The 17,202-nt window shown below is 39.3% G+C and overlaps 2 protein-coding genes across 2 annotated transcripts in view; one reads left to right on the forward strand and one right to left on the reverse strand.

The window, feature by feature from the left end:
- LOC140237886 (inositol hexakisphosphate and diphosphoinositol-pentakisphosphate kinase 2-like) overlaps positions 1-5,570 on the reverse strand; it is a 45,252-nt gene extending 39,682 nt beyond the window's left edge. Inside the window, exons 1-7 of the mRNA XM_072317819.1 lie at positions 5,478-5,570; positions 4,944-5,290; positions 4,374-4,456; positions 3,640-3,794; positions 2,472-2,573; positions 1,547-1,708; positions 689-810 (exon numbers count right to left, since the gene is read on the reverse strand). Of these exons, the coding sequence (XP_072173920.1) occupies positions 689-810; positions 1,547-1,708; positions 2,472-2,573; positions 3,640-3,794; positions 4,374-4,456; positions 4,944-5,290; positions 5,478-5,570 (1,064 nt within the window). The remainder of the gene's footprint in view (positions 1-688; positions 811-1,546; positions 1,709-2,471; positions 2,574-3,639; positions 3,795-4,373; positions 4,457-4,943; positions 5,291-5,477) is intronic.
- Positions 5,571-13,460: 7,890 nt separating this feature from the next.
- Positions 13,461-15,895, forward strand: LOC140237888 (uncharacterized). Its single transcript, XM_072317821.1, has 2 exons — positions 13,461-13,523; positions 14,886-15,895. The coding sequence occupies exons 1-2, from the start codon at positions 13,461-13,463 to the stop codon at positions 15,483-15,485; spliced, it is 663 nt and encodes a 220-aa protein (XP_072173922.1). The 3' UTR covers positions 15,486-15,895.
- Positions 15,896-17,202: the final 1,307 nt, after the last annotated feature.

Raw genomic sequence — 17,202 nt, forward strand, 5'->3', positions numbered from 1 at the left:
CACGTGAGACCGAAAATGGCTCAAAAATGCGATTTTGTGTACAAAGTCAATACAAATTGAGTTTTATCATATGGTTCATATAAATATGCTTATTTTTACTCTCAATGGCTAAAATCAATTTGTTTTAGTAGTATTATGCTTCAAAAAGGGTCTGCCACAAATTTTGCTGAAAAAAACAACAAAAACAAAAGGTCGAAAAAACAAAGAAATACATAAGAAATTCATAAAACAATAAAATAAATTAGGAATTAATTTTGATACCGAATTTTTTTTCAAGTACATTTGCTAAGAATGCTACAAAGAATATCTAGACCAAAAATGAGCACTTTTGGAGCTTTATTTACTGATTTAGATAAAAAAGTCTGATTTCTCGCATAAATTAGCATAATTAATCAAAATAAAATAAAAGAAGACTACTTTGGAAAATTTAAATATACGATCTTGTAGATTACATCGCACACTACAATTGTGCAAATTTCCGCGGCGATCGCGCGATCCACGGCCGAGATCTTAAGGGGGGGCCCTTTAGGCCCCCCCCCCCCCCCCCCCCAGTCTTTCGAGCTACCAAAATAGCCCAGTCTTTTTAGGGTTAAAATCAGGTCATGAAATACAATTCACTGAAAAACTAAGGATTAAACTTGGTATATCTGCCCCTGTCAAAATATTTTGAGGAGTAACTAAGGCTCACCCCAGAATTTTGGCACAATCATCATAGTATTTCTTGGAGTTTTTCACAAAGCTGAATCCATTGACATCGCAGACGTAGGATTTCCCGCTGGCCCGAAGCAGATCGAAGCCGCACACAGTTTGCTGGGTATGACAGAAATTACAAGACAAAGTACAAACTCCTGTACACAAGTAGTGCTCTGCTGTCAAATCATCTGAAGCTAAAATCATTCGAAGACAGTAGAATTATGGTTAAATGCAAGTACTTGTTACTAGAAAGTAGTCAGGTGACAACATTATTTCCAGCTTCTCTATGATTTCCATTTTTTTGCTTTACCTTTGCTCATCATTTCTCTTTAAAACCAAACAATATAATGTAATCAAACATAAGATGGTATAGTTTTGGCTTATGAATCACACAGCTAATTAGCAAGGCTGTAACCTGCAAGGAAAAAAAAAAAACCTCCCAAAATAATTAAACAAATATTGTAGCATTCTAAGTATTTTGAAGACAAAAAAAAAAAATATCATGAACAAAACTGCATGTATCAAACATGCTGCATCAAATTTTAGAAAGACATGTTTTCCATATTTACACTAATTTTTCTTACATGTTACATGTATAATAGTTGGCAGCTCTAAACAGGAAAGCACTTGATGAAATGATATTTATAATTACAATGCAAAATTAACATGATTATGTGAGTGATAAAGCCATAAAGTCTCACAACATTATGACACAGAGATAGAAACGTTTGACGGCTGCAACCATTTATGTGCTACTAACACGAAAACTTCTCTCTCCTTTAAACATCCACAAAATTTGAGTACCATCAAACAATTCACAGATTAGCGTTATCCTGCACCAACTCATGCCCACCTTGAATGCGAGGCAGACTTTCCTGGCGATCATCTTCTCGTGGTTGGTCAGAATGACCGGATAGCGGACCTCCTTCCCCTGGCTGTCTCTCTCGACTTTACCGTCCAGGGCGGGTGATTTCCTGGCCTCAGCATGGGCGTAGTCGGGCCCAACTGTGTACACCTACGCCGATACATGTACAGGTCACACAAGGGAAGCCAACAGGTGGGACTATTACATTGCAATTTAGGCACAACATCACATCAGACACTCTTACATCAACATAGTGACCCTTAATCTTCAGATTTTAATCTTCACATCTGAGAAATCTAAAATATGTTATGTAAATTTATATGTGTTGATATTAGAGTCGTAGAGTAATACTCATTGAATATGTTAATTTCAGTTTCATCTTAAACATACTTTACTGGAAACTAAAAACCATTGGTCTTGTGGTATTTTGTTTTATACTGTGTATGCCATTTTAGTTTGAAAGAATATTTTACAAATTGAGGCAGGTGAAAAAATTTTGTGAGTGGCTGGATCTGTGATCGAGAATCAGTGACAGATTGAGAACTTCAATTGAAAATCTCTTTTCCTAAGTTTTCATAATGTGACTTTCCCAACTTAGGGGTGATATACAGAATGCTTGAGTTGCGGGAATGCAATATTTTCACGATTCCTTGATCTTGGGATACCAGTCAACTTGCAAAAATTTTCAAAAATAAAAACATGGCAGAATAGATTACACAAACAGTAAATATTCGAAACACATATAAATGTCCATTTACTGCAATTGTAACACCTCTTTTAGCACTTGTTACTGCACACTGTAGTCATAACAGCAAGAGCATGCCTTGGACAATTTCTCCCTACTCATATAATTATAAAGTCTTTGTGGGACATACCATATCGTATTCTTTCTGTGCACCAAAGCAAGTCTTACCTTCACATCAGTACCATCGGTGGGCATGAATTCTTCATACATGTATGAGCCTACCCTCCTGATATGGCTCTCAGGAGAATACACGCTGCTCCTGTTACGCATCTATCATAAGAGTGAAAGCAGCCAGAACAAATAGCAGAAACTTGAAATCAAGTCTCCATTATGACACAATGACATTAAAAACAAACAAACAAACAATAAAAAAAAAAAACACACAAGTAAAACAAACAAAAACTTTAAGGCCAACTCTCTCTTATATTTTGCATACATTCTTTTTGTTTTTAAATTTTGTGAGCATGTACAGACACCCACCTCTTGTCTAGGCTTTGCTGACAAACAGTAGGGGGTGGAACTGCCCATGAAGGAGGCAAAATTTAGTTAACATGGCATGAGATCTATGGTCAACTTACACTGTGAGCATGTTGCGGAAAAAAAGTAACAAATCATTTATTATAGCCACGAGTGGTTGGAAAATGAGTATATCTTCCTACTTGCATTGGCACTGAATTCCTTAAACTTGGACGGACTGTATTAAACTCTGAGAAAATGGGGCTCTAATTGGTGATTCTGCATGCATTGTTAGCATAGCTTGAGATAACTCAAATTTTACACCCAACTGGTGCTAGGTTCAGGATTGTAACAGAGAAATTAGCTAATATTATTCTTCACTTGGTTTGGTTTTCAACTAAGATGCAATGATGACATGATTCATCAATTTCTTACTAACAGTGGTAACATTATAAGACAGCTATTTCTCAGATACAATGGGCTACATTTACAAAGGTGATTCAAAGCTCATCTGAATTTAGGTCCACAGACTTAAACAAGTGTAAAAAAGGCATCCCTTACACAAGTGCATGTCAGCTTCCATTCATTATCTAACGTCTATTGGAACGCATGGTCTCATACCCATTCATGCAACTACAACTTATATAATCAAGGGACTAGATTTAAAATCCCTTCATGAAACTCAACAATGAGTCTATTTCAGTCAGGTCTCATAACAGTGATTTGTATAAAGCTTGTTGCATACAGAAAAAGGAGTGACATCTTTTTCAAGGATTTACCTTTAACCCTTTCTGTGCATGTGACTTTAAACAGTGAGTACAGGGCACAATGGGGTTTTCTGTGCTAATCTGCCCTTGAAGCACATTGAGGATTAGCTCACCTTTCTAAAGAGCCGCTGACTTCCTCCACCAGCCGACGAAGGATAGTAGATGTAAACGTTGTGATCCTCGGCCGAGACGGGCTTCTCCACGAACGGCTTGCGGAACACCGCCTCATTGATCTCCAGCTCATCTTCATTCTCCACCAAAGAATCATCTGCCAGGCACACAAACAAACAAATAAACACAAATGATAATGAAATATGACTACTAAATATCAATTCAAATACTATGACACCATGACATGACAGTACCAAAAAATAATGAATAAGGATGAATTATAAAAAAAAAGAAGAAAATACCCAAAATATTCATATAGGTAATCATTTGACTCATGAATAGATATTTATTCAGATGATGATAAGCATTCATGCCCTTGTAACTTGGGCCCAAATATGCTGTAAAATTCATAGCGAGACCCAAATATACACACACTTACAAACCGACTGTAAAAGGGTGGATGCACACATTACTGATGTAGAATGTATTGATGAATATGTCAAGAAGGGTTATAAAACATATGGTAAAGGTAAGAAAAAAGAAGAAAATAATAAATGTAAACAATACACAGAAAGTGAGGGAAAAAAAAGATGTATAAAATTCAATGAAAAGACACAGAAAATCTGTTTCTAAAATCCCTTAAATTGGAAAGAAGGGGATCATACAATTTCAATATCTAATTGATCATCATTTATTCATTTTTCATTTACTTTGGTAAACAAATAACAGCACTAACCATCTGGATCGCCATCTCTGTCGTGGATACCAAACCGTGGTACTGGGATGTCCTCATCAGACAAAATCTGGAAGACTTTCCTCCTAGTACAGGGAGAGAAGGAGAATTTAGTGAGAGTCAACTAAGACACTTTTGGTATTACTAAATACAGATAACATAAAAGTAAATTAGATTATGTATGAAGAAATCATCTCATCCAATAATTTCTTTATGTCCCTATGTAGTTGTCTTTCGTGAGGGTTAAATAGCTCGTTATTGTTGTCAAGGACAGACAAAGGTCAACCGCGTACTCTTATTTTCCACTTTTTCACAAGAATGCGAGTGCACTGAAACAGTATGGTATTAGTTAGAAGTTTGTGACTGGCTCGTATGAAAGGTTCATGGACTCCTACAATAAGGTACTCTTCTGCATGTCTTTCACAATGCCAGAAATGGGCATGGCAACATTTTTCCCTTTCAGTGCCAGGGACTTTAGACAGTGTGTACAACACTATTGAGTTTTCTGTGCCAACTGGCACTCAAAGTACGCAAAAGGTTAAAGGGGGATGACATTTGGGGAACTCAACTGACCGATCCAAGAGATTGTACTGGGCCTCCAAGTCATTGATGACGAACGGTTTGCATAGCTTTGCATAAGCGATGGCCTTGTGCAGCGGAAAGCCCGTGGAGAAGAAGGAGATGAGCGCGTCACACTTCGGCCAGCTCTCCACGGGGTCGTTGAGTATCATGTCCTCGTCGAAGATGTCCAGGGAGATGCACTCGAACTTCTCGAGGCGGTGCAGGATCTCGCGCATGGGGCGCGAGCCCGATTTCTTGCCCATGCAGCAGATCCCGACGACCACTTTCAGCTTGTGCTCCATGGCGTCCCAGCGGTAGAGATTTGACAGTGTTGATGGGGAGGAATTCATTCCGTTTGGCTGGAAAGATTAACAAGCCCACCAAAACAAAACAAGAAATAAGCATTACTATTTTTTGATTTTCATATGCAAGCTTCTATGACTTTAATTGGTACAGCAAGAGTAGTGCATGCTTCTATCAAGTAACTAAAATTGAATACAAATTACAATGGAACATGACTTTGCATGATTTGTATTTCAAATTTACCTGGACAGACATGGGATCACAGGAACCATCTCCTAACAAGGATTCTTCTCCACCGCTGGGTCCCTGAGATGTTTTCTTGCCCGGAATATCCATACTAAAAATGTGCTGTGACCCAGACTTGTTTAGATGGCCTTAAAAGATCTGGTGGTCATTGGAGTGGTCCAATCACTGACGGCTCTCTAGTACATCACACAGAGTTGGCTACAGTGTAGCTGAAAAAGTGCTTTCAAAGTTGATGACCTGGGTTGGACAGGATTGAACAGACAATGTAAATGAATGAAAAGCCATTAAAACAAACAGACAAACAAACAAACAAACAATTAAACACAAAAACAAACAAACAAACAATCATTGCATTACAGCTTATTCTGACTCTCCTAAGTAGATTGCGCATGATAGAATTTGCACCCTATCAACTATAATGTATTGTAGATCTAGGCCCTACATGTACATGTAATTTTTTTTTTTTTTTGGGGGGGGGGGGGGAGGATACATGAAAAGCAAACAAAAACAATAACCCAACAAGAGGCATGTTAACGGCAGCATGAAGTCATTAACACAGTCCTTACAGTAGTAAATTCATTTTTATCTAATCTTTACCATGCACCAACTAACTCTAAACTATAAATATTGATATCAATATAAATATTGATATTGATGCTTGGATGAGGTCTAACTCATTGTTTCTAAACCACAGCAAGTGTGAATTTATCCTTTTTGGTTCTAAATCTCACTTGAATAAGTTGGATATTAATTGTATTTCGATTGTAGGTAATGATATTCCTCTGTCAAAGTCATGTCGCAATCTGGGTGTTATGTTTGACTCTCACATGGCTATGTCCGATCAAATCACCAACATTTCTAAATCAGTCCGTTATCAATTGCGCAATATTGGTTTTATTCGCAAGTATTTGACTCGCTCTGCCACGGAAAAACTTGTTCATGCACTTATTTCTTCACGCCTTGATTTCGGTAATGGTTTGTTTTTCAATCTACCAAACTCGCAAATTGCCCAATTACAAAAGCTACAAAATGCCGCTGCACGTATTGTTTCTTTGTCACGTAAATGCAGTCATATCACACCTATCCTGAAGAGTCTTCATTGGTTGCCTGTACAGGAGCGTATTCGGTTTAAGATACTTCTTTTGGTTTATCATGTTATTGAGGGAACAGCTCCTGATTACAATGTTTGTTTGTTTCGTCAATATCAACCTTCATGAACTCTTCGATCCTCAACTTCAGGTCTCTTACATATTCCGTTTTGTAGGAAATCTTGGGGGGAACGAACTTTCGCTCACGCTGGACCAACACTGTGGAATTCACTTCCTCCTGAGCTGAAAGACTCAAGCTCTATAACATCTTTCAGGAGTAATTTAAAATCCTATCTGTTTAGCAGTGCATTTTGAAGACCAGTGTCTTTTGAAGACAAACTTTCATGTCCTTTTTTTTTTCTGCTTCTTCATCTTCTTCTATTACTGTGATGTACTTGTATTTTCAATCTGTTGCTTTGATGTACAATTGTAAAGCGCCTTGAGCATTTAATCAAAGTGGAGAACGGCGCTATACAAATTGTATGTATGTATTATTATTATTATTATAAATACAATAAAATGTTCATATGGAGTTGAGAGCCACTTTGTTATACTTTAAAAACATTGATCACCAGGTAGTTTGACCAAGATGTGATGTAAAGCAAGCCGCCCATAGACCACTATTCTATTATTCAAATTTGACCATATCTAATATAATAACGCCGTCCAAAATATGACCACTGGCTCTACGGAGAACCTATGACTTTGACATGCACTGTTGAATTTTGGTGCTTTTTTTTTTTATGTAGCATTGTAGGGCCTAACAGTTAGACCCTCACTTTTATGTTGTATGTTTTGAGCATAGAACTCTAACAGTTACAACCAAGCTAAAAAGGGCATTCTTTGATTTGGGTCCATTTTGGGATGACAAAAATGCTGAATCACAACAATTAGGCCTAACGTTAGTAAATACCAATCCAGTCCTGGCTGCTGCATCAACTTGAGTACGTACGAGAACCAGATCTTGTACTGTAAGCAACTGGCATTGAACTGGTAAGGTAGTAAACTCTACACAGGTTGTCTAACAATGTTAGGCCTGAGATATCATAAATCCCTAACAGTTTACATCAACATGTGATGTTCATGCTCAAGCCACTTCTTGACTGAGCAGGTCACTGCACACTGGTTGGGAGCCAAGGCCGCAATGGCAATGCAAAACTAAGTAAACAAAACTCACTCAGTCAACGTCCCGTCAACAACCAGGGCCATGCAACCAGCAACGTTAGACTATATAGAGGCTATTTCCTTCTAAAAATAGTAATTGCCGTCACTTTCAACATGCTTCTCAAGTCCTCATGTAGGCCTAGATCTGGTTTAATACTGCTTCGGGACTGAGCTGGTTGAAGTTGTTGCAATGGTGCAGTGCAGTGCATGGGCCCTGTCGCCTGAATGCAGAATCCAGGCCTACCGAACGTTGCGTTGGAACTACTCAATTCTACTAGCTGAACCTTTTCTCCTAACGAACGGGCAACGCATCCATGTACCTCTTTGTTCCTGCGAAGAAACAACACATCGAACGATGAAATTTAAACAGGAGTTACTATGCACTTTATTGCTCACCTGCATATTATGTGATTTTCAGCTCTTTTTCCTAACTCCTACAGCATTCTACTGGTCGTCACACCATAACTCCGGCCGGCATTTAGTGTACAATCATAATACACTGTATCATAAAACAGGTGTTCAGCTAGCTTCAGCGTGCCGTTGATGCAGTACCGACCGCGCGTAATCTAGGAGCATGCTGTCGCTTTTTTCAGCAGTGTACCGAGCTGAAACCTATGGTGGCCCTAAAGAGACAAAGCGAATAAAAAACAAAACAAAACAAGACAGGACAGGACTAAACAAGTAGGCCTACACAAGCAAGCAAAAAAAAAAAAAAAAAAAAAAAAAAAAGTATACATACGTTATGTATTAAGACTTTTGACAGTCATGTGCTTATAATTTTTGTACTTTAGGGTGCCTAACGTTACCTCTGATGTCTCCGGTTTCTTCATTGAGGTCTGTGATACACGGCTGACACTGAATTCTTCATGAAATTATTAACAGCATTTTCCAAGGGAGATACTGTAAAAAAAAAAAAAAAAAGGAGACTAGTTTTTATAGGGGGGGGGGCAAGATGGTGCAATAGGAGTGCACCCCCCCCCCCACCTTACACACATCTTTTTTTTTTCTCTCTCTCTCTGAAAAAAAAGGCGGAAAATAAACAAATGAAAAACCAAGCAAACCCATGGCTTTCCGATTGTTCAGCCCGATTTTCTCCATCGGAGGGGGAGGAAGGGGGCGGGGACTCGAGGCCCGTATTGACCATGACCGCCCCCCCCCCCCCAACACACACACACACACACACACGCACACACACATGAAGGTTCTGCAGTTCCTGTTCTAGATCGAGGTAACGTGCATTTTTGAAAGTCATTGAATATTCTTTAGCTACTCAGGCTGCCCCAGGACTTGGGAGTATCGCCTGCAGACACCTAGCCTACTCATAATTTGCCTTCTATATCCTTTCAAACGGTAGAAAAACATCTCTTGCAATCTGATCGTTATCTCTATTGGAATAATCATAATTGCTATCGAGATATTTCTATTAGTTCGAATAAAGCAAATTATAATGATTCTAGAATTTTAATTTGCAACTCGAGGTCCGGAGGTAATATTGATTTGCTCAATTATCAGAGACTCCAACCCCAAGCACCTTCTGATCTGGAGATTCTCCCGCCTGAAACCCCTAGCAAACGGGAGACCCAAGTTTATGTGTGCGAAGCGCGAAGTTCCTAGGGTTATAGGTGCTCTCTGGTGATATCTAAGGCTTATTTTTGCAATATACGATAGCAATAAGTAAGAAATCCTTTCCAACGGGAGACATTGAGCCAGGGCGGGAGAAATATCTCAAACGGGAGAACGGGAGATTTTGCAAAAGTGGGTTTTCGGCGGGAGATCTCCCGTCAAAAACGGGAGAGTTGGAGTCTCTGAATTATTCATGGTGCGCACTTCCCGACTGAAAGATCTGACCTAAAAAAACAACAAAAATAACAAACACGATTGAGGAGGTGAAGCTTGGCTCTGCCCTACATTTACTCCGCCCATTCCAGACCGCTCGAAATGAATTTCAATCTTCACGAGCTACAATACAATAGCTAGCGCCCTCTTCGCGAGCTTGATTGACAGGCTATTGAACGTCAACTTCATAATGATTATGCTATTACGGTCTCCTGAGCATCTCGAAGTTAGACCGTTTTACCATGTAAACTCGGCTTTGTTTTAAGACAGGTTTTTATAGACCGTTTTAGCATGAAAGCAGTGGCACTTGACGTTCGTTTCACATAGTAAAAGGGTCTGTCTTGAATCTCGTCAGGATTTCGATGGCAGTTACACACAGGGTAAAACGGTCTATCTGTATAGATTTTGTAATAACTTTGGATTGAAATCAGTATTTGAGATGAAATTTTCTAAAACATTTCTTTTATGTGTATGTTTTCATAATACATAACAATCACAAGCCAAACACAAAAGGCAGACATTAAATACACAAAACTTTAAACCCGCTTTTCTACGAAGTAACATTTCTCAAGATAGACCCTTTTACCATATGTGACGGCCGAGGTACCCGGAACCGCATACATGTACCTTCAAAACCCAAGTCAAGACTACAATCACGATTCATATAAACATGATTACATTCCGGCGTCTGAACACATCGTAACCAAAATCAAGTTTGCAATCATTAGAGAGCTCATTGTAACGTTACGTCCCCTGGTACGCGCGTCCTTTGTGTCGTCATAGAAGGATCCGTTCCCAGCACATTGCACTGGAGCGTGATGCTATATCATCACTATGGTGATGATGCGCTAACTACATAGTACATGCAAACATCTAAGTACCTGGCTATACATAGTGCGATACCCACAGCTAGCTTCAGTGATTTTTAAGGTTTCTTCAGACACTGAAGGACGATCGTAATGACAGCGCAGTTTTAAAGTATTTCTGGTAAGTTTTGCGCTGGTAGACTTATTCTTTCACAATTCAGAGATTGAGTTTTTGTGTTGTACCTTTCTCCGCTGTCATACATATTCCTATTATCATGATAATGCTGATTACCTCGATGTTCCATCTTCTCCCTTTTAAGCCTTCTTTTACAGTATCGACTCTACCTCCATACATACATATAATTAGGCTACATAATAATTATATATAAACGTTTGTATATTATAGTGTTTAATGTATAATGTGTGTGGGGGCGGTGGTCCTGAGTCCTTTGACGCTCAATTAGAAAGATGGTGAGTATCATGACATTCTTGGAAAACGTATATTATATGTCTTTGTGATGTTGTGTCAGGGTCAGTGGTCAATGTCGTTATCTAAACTAAAAAGCCACAGGGAGGTAAATAAATTTTGTACTAACTTAACTTGTGCGTCAGGTCGCATTATACTCATCACTAACGGAGTTCAAATTCATGAAATTCTTCCGTCGAGATGTTTTCATTGCAATTGATTGACAAATCGCCCTACATCGACGTAAATAAGCATTGAATTAATCAGTGTTTTAGTAGTAGTCATGATAAAAAATCATGGGCGTACGTACTCGAGCAGGATTCGAACCTACGACCTCCTGATCTCTGGACAGGCGTCATCTCCACTATAGACCACCGAGCTTTCGCCCGACAGCAAGTGTTGGTTATAATCCTTACAGCGTGCAGCGGGCACTGCTTAATATTCAAATTCATGAAATTCTTCCGTCGAGATGTTTTCATTGCAACTGATCGACAAATTGCCCTACATCGACGTAAATGTAGGCCTACGTATTTACGTCGATGTAGGGCACTTTGTCAATCAGTTGCAGTTGATCCGTGAAAATGTCAACCACGATTCATTGGGGCAAAGAAAACTGTACTTTTTTTTTGCGCATTTATTTCGTTTTTCGTCGGAAGTTGCCCGGCAACTATACCGGTATGTGAGAGGAATCGAACCGGAATCGAAAAACCCTCCTCACGAAACTAGGCAGTTTACGTGCGCCTAGCGCCTATTCTCTAGGACCTACCGTTCTGCTGAAATTCATACTATATACATGAAAATTTTCATTTCATACTTTTTGAAAAATCACACGTAACAAGAATAATGCACTGTATATTATCTTGTTTCTCCATGCAAGGTCGTGTGATACTCGAACAATTCTATCGTCGTATGTTGTGATCGAGCAAAGATGCCAGAAGCATCGTCAGCTGATCAGGCAAACACAACGAGACATCCAGCCGACGGGGTGGGGTGCCCGCATGATAACACAGCGATGGCTTTTCCCGAGGGCGCCACACGTCTCAACTTCCTCACTACCCAGGAGGACTGTGAGATGATGAGGTAAGAATTTAGTAATCAGATTACTTCTTGTCTTTTCCTCTTCCTCTTTCTAAGGCCCATCGCTCTCCCCCTCCTCATTTCCTTCTCTCACCCCACCCCTTTCTCAAATATGATTGTGATCTGTCTATACTATTATACTAAAACGTAAGCCACTTTCATCTGTTCATTTACGTACCCATGTCTGATAGGGGATAACCGCCCCCTCCCACCAAAAAGGAAAAAGATAGAAAGGAAAGAAAATTGGTTGCTTGAGAACGGCGTGGTTCTGATCTGCGCGATTTGCGCTAGAAGGCCCTATGCAAATGAAAGAGCTTGTGTTGTCGTATCATTATGCAGATGAATATGCTTTCTTTCTTCACTTTAAACCTGAAGTGTGATGGCAAAGATGAAAAATCATATCATTCTTTTCTTTTAGAAGGAGGACAAAATATTTTGCAGCGAATCCGATGCTGATGTTAGAAGAATCTAAACAAGCATGAAAGCACCTAATTGTCAGCTCAGAACCTGAAGTGAATGCGCCCTAGATTTTACTCAGAGATTTTAATTAGAGATTTTTCCTATATGAGCTATAACAGAAAAGAGGCATTTCCGCCCTTGCTCTATTATAACCTACAACAATATAATGGAATTACGGGAATATTGATAATCGCGCCTACTTTTACCGAAGATCAACAAAGGCAACAAACAGATGAAGGAGTTGCAACTTACTCAGTTCATCAGAGAGAGGCATCCAGAAATTTCTATACAATACGAAACTCTCTTGTTATGATCATAGTCACTGTTAATGTTCACATCCTGAAATGTATGTTTAGAGACTATGGAGAGTGATCACACATGCAAAAAAAAAAAAAAATCGATTCGATGTTCTACGATTGCCTTTTATCATTCCCAGTCACCTGACGAGAAAGAAAGGACACCACATTCTCACCATTTCGCATCTGGACATAGTTACCTACCAAAACATGATCCAGGACCAACACAGCGACAGTCACCGTAACCATGGAAACAGACATGGTGGACTCCTCGCCTGACTCTCAGAATTACGTGGCAACCATTAAGGCACTTGACATTATACTATTTTTTTTTCATTTATACCAAAAGATATTGATTTTCACAGCATTCTGCTTTACCAAACAAATCAAGATGTAGTGACATGCATAATTCAGTGAAAGTAATAAATTCGTTATAAAGATTGCTCCCGTATGTTTCCAGGATGTCCTTCATCTTTTGCGTGCCACGCTGTCGTTGTTTGGAAAAATATTGAAGTACATTGCGAAGTAAATACATAGGCAGGGGTACAGAGGAAGAGAGAATGAGGGGGGGGGGGAGAGAAATCGACTACGAGACAAGTGGTGATTACGTGCAATTCAATTATCTTTTGGTGCATGATGCATTTCTTTTTCTCATACGACCACGAAATTGACAGTCACTTTTGTCGAATTATACAACTTGCATGGCGTCCGATTTTATCGGCACTCCACCTCGGAGGAACACACAGCCGGAGTGCTTGCTTTTCTAATTCAAAACCCACGTGACGTACATGAGTTTGTCAGATGACATCCACTTGGGCAGTCTAAGGACGAGGGTGCTATCAGCCCTTCCGGTCAGTACCAAATGGTTAAACACAAATGCCCTTCAAATTAGATTACAAGCCGCCTTGCCTTTCTAACGAATTAAACATTAAAAATGCATCGGGACGGGTTGATGACACGTAATGATAATGAATAGGTTCCTCATTTTGATGACCATGTTACCAGCTATTTTGAGAGAGTCTCATTATTCAGAGCTGATGTTATCGCTCTGCATAATTGATGAAAACGCTGAAGTTCACGAACAGAACACTACTTTCTTCACGACTAAATTACTCTATAGATGCTGAAGAGTTGATGCAAACTTGTTCGAAAAAAGGGTACTTAAGTCAAGTCAGAATAGTTTCTAGTTCCACTCTCACTGATCACTGTAAAATCAAGCCATCTACAAACCTTGCCTCCCCTCCTGCGAGCAAGTTTCCTTTAAATTTGTCGGATATCATGGCCGCGTCCAGTCAAGCTTACACTGATGCTTCAATTGGTACTGGCAACCAGAGTTTTCAAGAAATCAGCGAAAGTTTTAAAACGTATTGGCAAAACGTGTACGAACTATCAGGTTTGGTATTATCAGCGTGTTCGATATTCCTAAATGGTGTGATTTTGTCTTTCATTCTTCTGAGAAAGAACGGAAGAAAACAGCACAACATTTTTGTCGTCAATCTTAGTCTAGCTGATGTTACGACTGCGTCGTGTTCACTCATATACTACACGAATCAACAGGTGAGAAATACACCCGCCTTTTTCATTTTTTATTCAGATTAATGCAAATTGCGCCGAACAGATATAGATTCTTAAAGGGATATTCCATAGCATGTTCAAGACATCTTGAAGAGATAAGCGGCTAGACAAAATGAGGCTTACCGATAGAAGAATCATCAAAATAGGAAAAAGTAAGAAAATTATAGGCAAGTAATTTCATAGCTTCGCATGTTTTCACCAAAAACATTCATAAACACCATGCACCAGTTTACGAGAAGGATATGGTTTGGTTTATTTGCCGATTTTTAAGTTTTGAAGCCTTAACTGCTTATACATTGACTGATCTTTGAAAAATTAATGTGGTTGTTTTGTTGCCCTCTCTCTAGATCACATGAATACGTCGATTTTTAAAAGTTTAGTGTTTCTAAGCCATAGTGTCTCTACGAAAAACTAAGAAATGTAGATCCCATTCATGACTTGAACAAGAATATATGAATTAAATCAATCGCAACCTCTATCATAACTTACTGGCTAAAATATTCACGTTCCTGAGAGTTCTGATTGTGAAAGCAATATGGGTAACAATATTATTATAGTAGTAGGATATTTTGTATAGAAATTCCCTTAACTTGTATGACAGACCAATCGTTTAAAATCCTGTTTTGTTGGCACTCCAGGTTTATTTCTACCTGCGAGGGACGGCAGTGTTCAATGCGAGCCTCAACGTGTCCTGTCTCAGCCTCCTGTTCGTGGCCGTGTATCGATTCATCACGATCAGAGTCGATCCGTTCGGTAGGAGGAACATCGTGACCACGCCCAGATGCGTGGCGACCTGTCTTTCCGCGTGGCTCCTGAACACACCCCACGTCATATTCACAGACGAAGTTGTCATTGCCTACGTTGCATCCACCTCCATCATCCTGGTGATGTTCTCGACGGGACTTGCGTATGCTCTCATTTACCTCGACATCTCGAGAGCAGCTAACCATGGCAGCGCAACGGACAGGCGAAAAATGGATGAGAACAAACGTCTCCTCCGCACATTTGCGTTCATGTACATCACAAGTATTTTGGTTTGGGTTTGGACCGGCACGTACTATATAATAGCAACCAGCAAGTTCGCGCCAGAGTGGCTTCTTCAAGCCAGCGAATGGACCATAAACATCAATTTGGTTCTCAATCCCAGTATATTCGTTTGGCGGTCGCGGGAGTTTCGAGCGATGATAAAAAGCTGGATACGTGGAAGGAAAACAGGCGTTGTCGCAGTTGTCGCCTGATTTACCATTGCTGTCTACATAGTAGTCACCTACAACTTACGCCCAAAATTATGTCACCTTTAACTGGATTCAAGCCACGTGTTCACGATCAATGTACCATCGTACGCATGTTGTACAAGTAGATTTAGGTATAAGCAAGTGCGACAATAGTTTAATGATTGCTGAGTATTTAGTTCAAGATAGGGTTTGTAAAAATATGTATATATATGTTACGGAAAAGTTATAGCTGTCTTTTGTCGTGCAGTGTAGCCGATATCTAATAAGCAGGACAATTCTAAGACACTCCATCTTGCTACAGTGGAGTGTGTCAAATCGACACATAAGCATGTCTCTTTCAGACGGGTATCTATCTTATATCTATCTATCTATCTGTCTATCTATCTGTCTATCTATCTATCTGTCCGTCTGTCTATCTATCCATCTGTATTGTATCTTGTCTATAATGATTATATTCTATCAATCTCTCCATCCATATCTATCTACCTATCTGTCTACATGGGTAAATAGACAGATAAATGAGATAGATAAACGTATAGATAGATATATAGATAGATACATACATACAAACATACATACACATAGATTGATAGATAGTGTGTGCGAGTGTGTGTGTGTACGTGCACATGTTTATGATCAATCAAGTGAGTAGTTTCTGAGGCTGTGAATTTAAAACGCTATGAGGGCGTACTTGGCTTGAATCGGGATTTATAATGGCATCTTCACACAGTACCGTGATGGTTTCGCGAATTGCTAAAAGAAGTGATTTACTTCCTTTAGATAATGACAATTTGCATGATCGAAAAGTGTTTTGTGTATGGTCTCTATAAATCTTACAGTAACTCAATGTATGCACGTCGCTCATATACATACCCTCAAGAGCTGACATCATTGGTATAATAAAGTTCCATCAAGAGACGATGAAAGTAAGGAAGAAACAAGAAACAGTCAAGAGTGTGCCGGGAAGAGTTATTCTAAGCATGACTGGAGTTAAGACCCTGTGAAAACTTTTGATTAGTTTCAAATACATTTATCAATTCAGATCATTTCAATTGCAAGGATACATGGAATACAATTATCAATACAGAGATCTGATGAGGACATGTCCCGAGAAGTTACACTAACAGGTAATTTGTGTTAGGGTGCCCTGATACAATAAAACAAATTGAGTACAATACAAAACATTATGTACAAACACACACAAATACACTCACAAAAAAGAAAAGAAGCAAGGTACAGGTTCAGAGACATTACAACGAAGGAAAAAAGAAAGCCTAATGATAAAATGATGCTATCGATAAAATTTAATAAAAACAACTAAATGGTAAATATTTTTACGCTTACGGCAAGCCTATAAACACAAACACCAGTCAACAGCTCAGAGAGATTCGCATGAACATTGTTTCCTTATTTTCTCAAGGTAAGAAAACCCCAGAAAACCCCGAAATTATGAAGTTTGAAACAAACAAGAGAAGCACACAATCACGTCGAATTGACCAGAGAGGGCGTGCTCAGTTTAGCTACCATGAAAGCTGGGATCACCACATACATGGCGTCCTACACAGTTGGTGAGCAGTAGTCCTTGACATGTCGAAAGAAATGTGAAAGCTTCTACTCGAAGCAGGGAGATGAGTGAAGGAACTCACCTACACATAGTTCTGTCTTATAGGTTTGAATGATTTTCTTCATGGAAATGATGAAAAATAGGCAGATCGACATA

The sequence above is a fragment of the Diadema setosum genome, chromosome 14, assembly GCF_964275005.1.
Source record: "Diadema setosum chromosome 14, eeDiaSeto1, whole genome shotgun sequence".
NCBI lineage: Eukaryota > Metazoa > Echinodermata > Echinoidea > Diadematoida > Diadematidae > Diadema > Diadema setosum.

Coding starts and splice junctions, on each gene's coding strand:
- LOC140237888 (XM_072317821.1), top strand. CDS start 13,461: ATGAGTTTGTCAGATGACATCCACTTGGGCAGTCTAAGGACGAGGGTG. Junction 13,524..14,885: donor GGGTGCTATCAGCCCTTCCG/GTCAGTACCAAA, acceptor TTGGCACTCCAG/GTTTATTTCTACCTGCGAGG.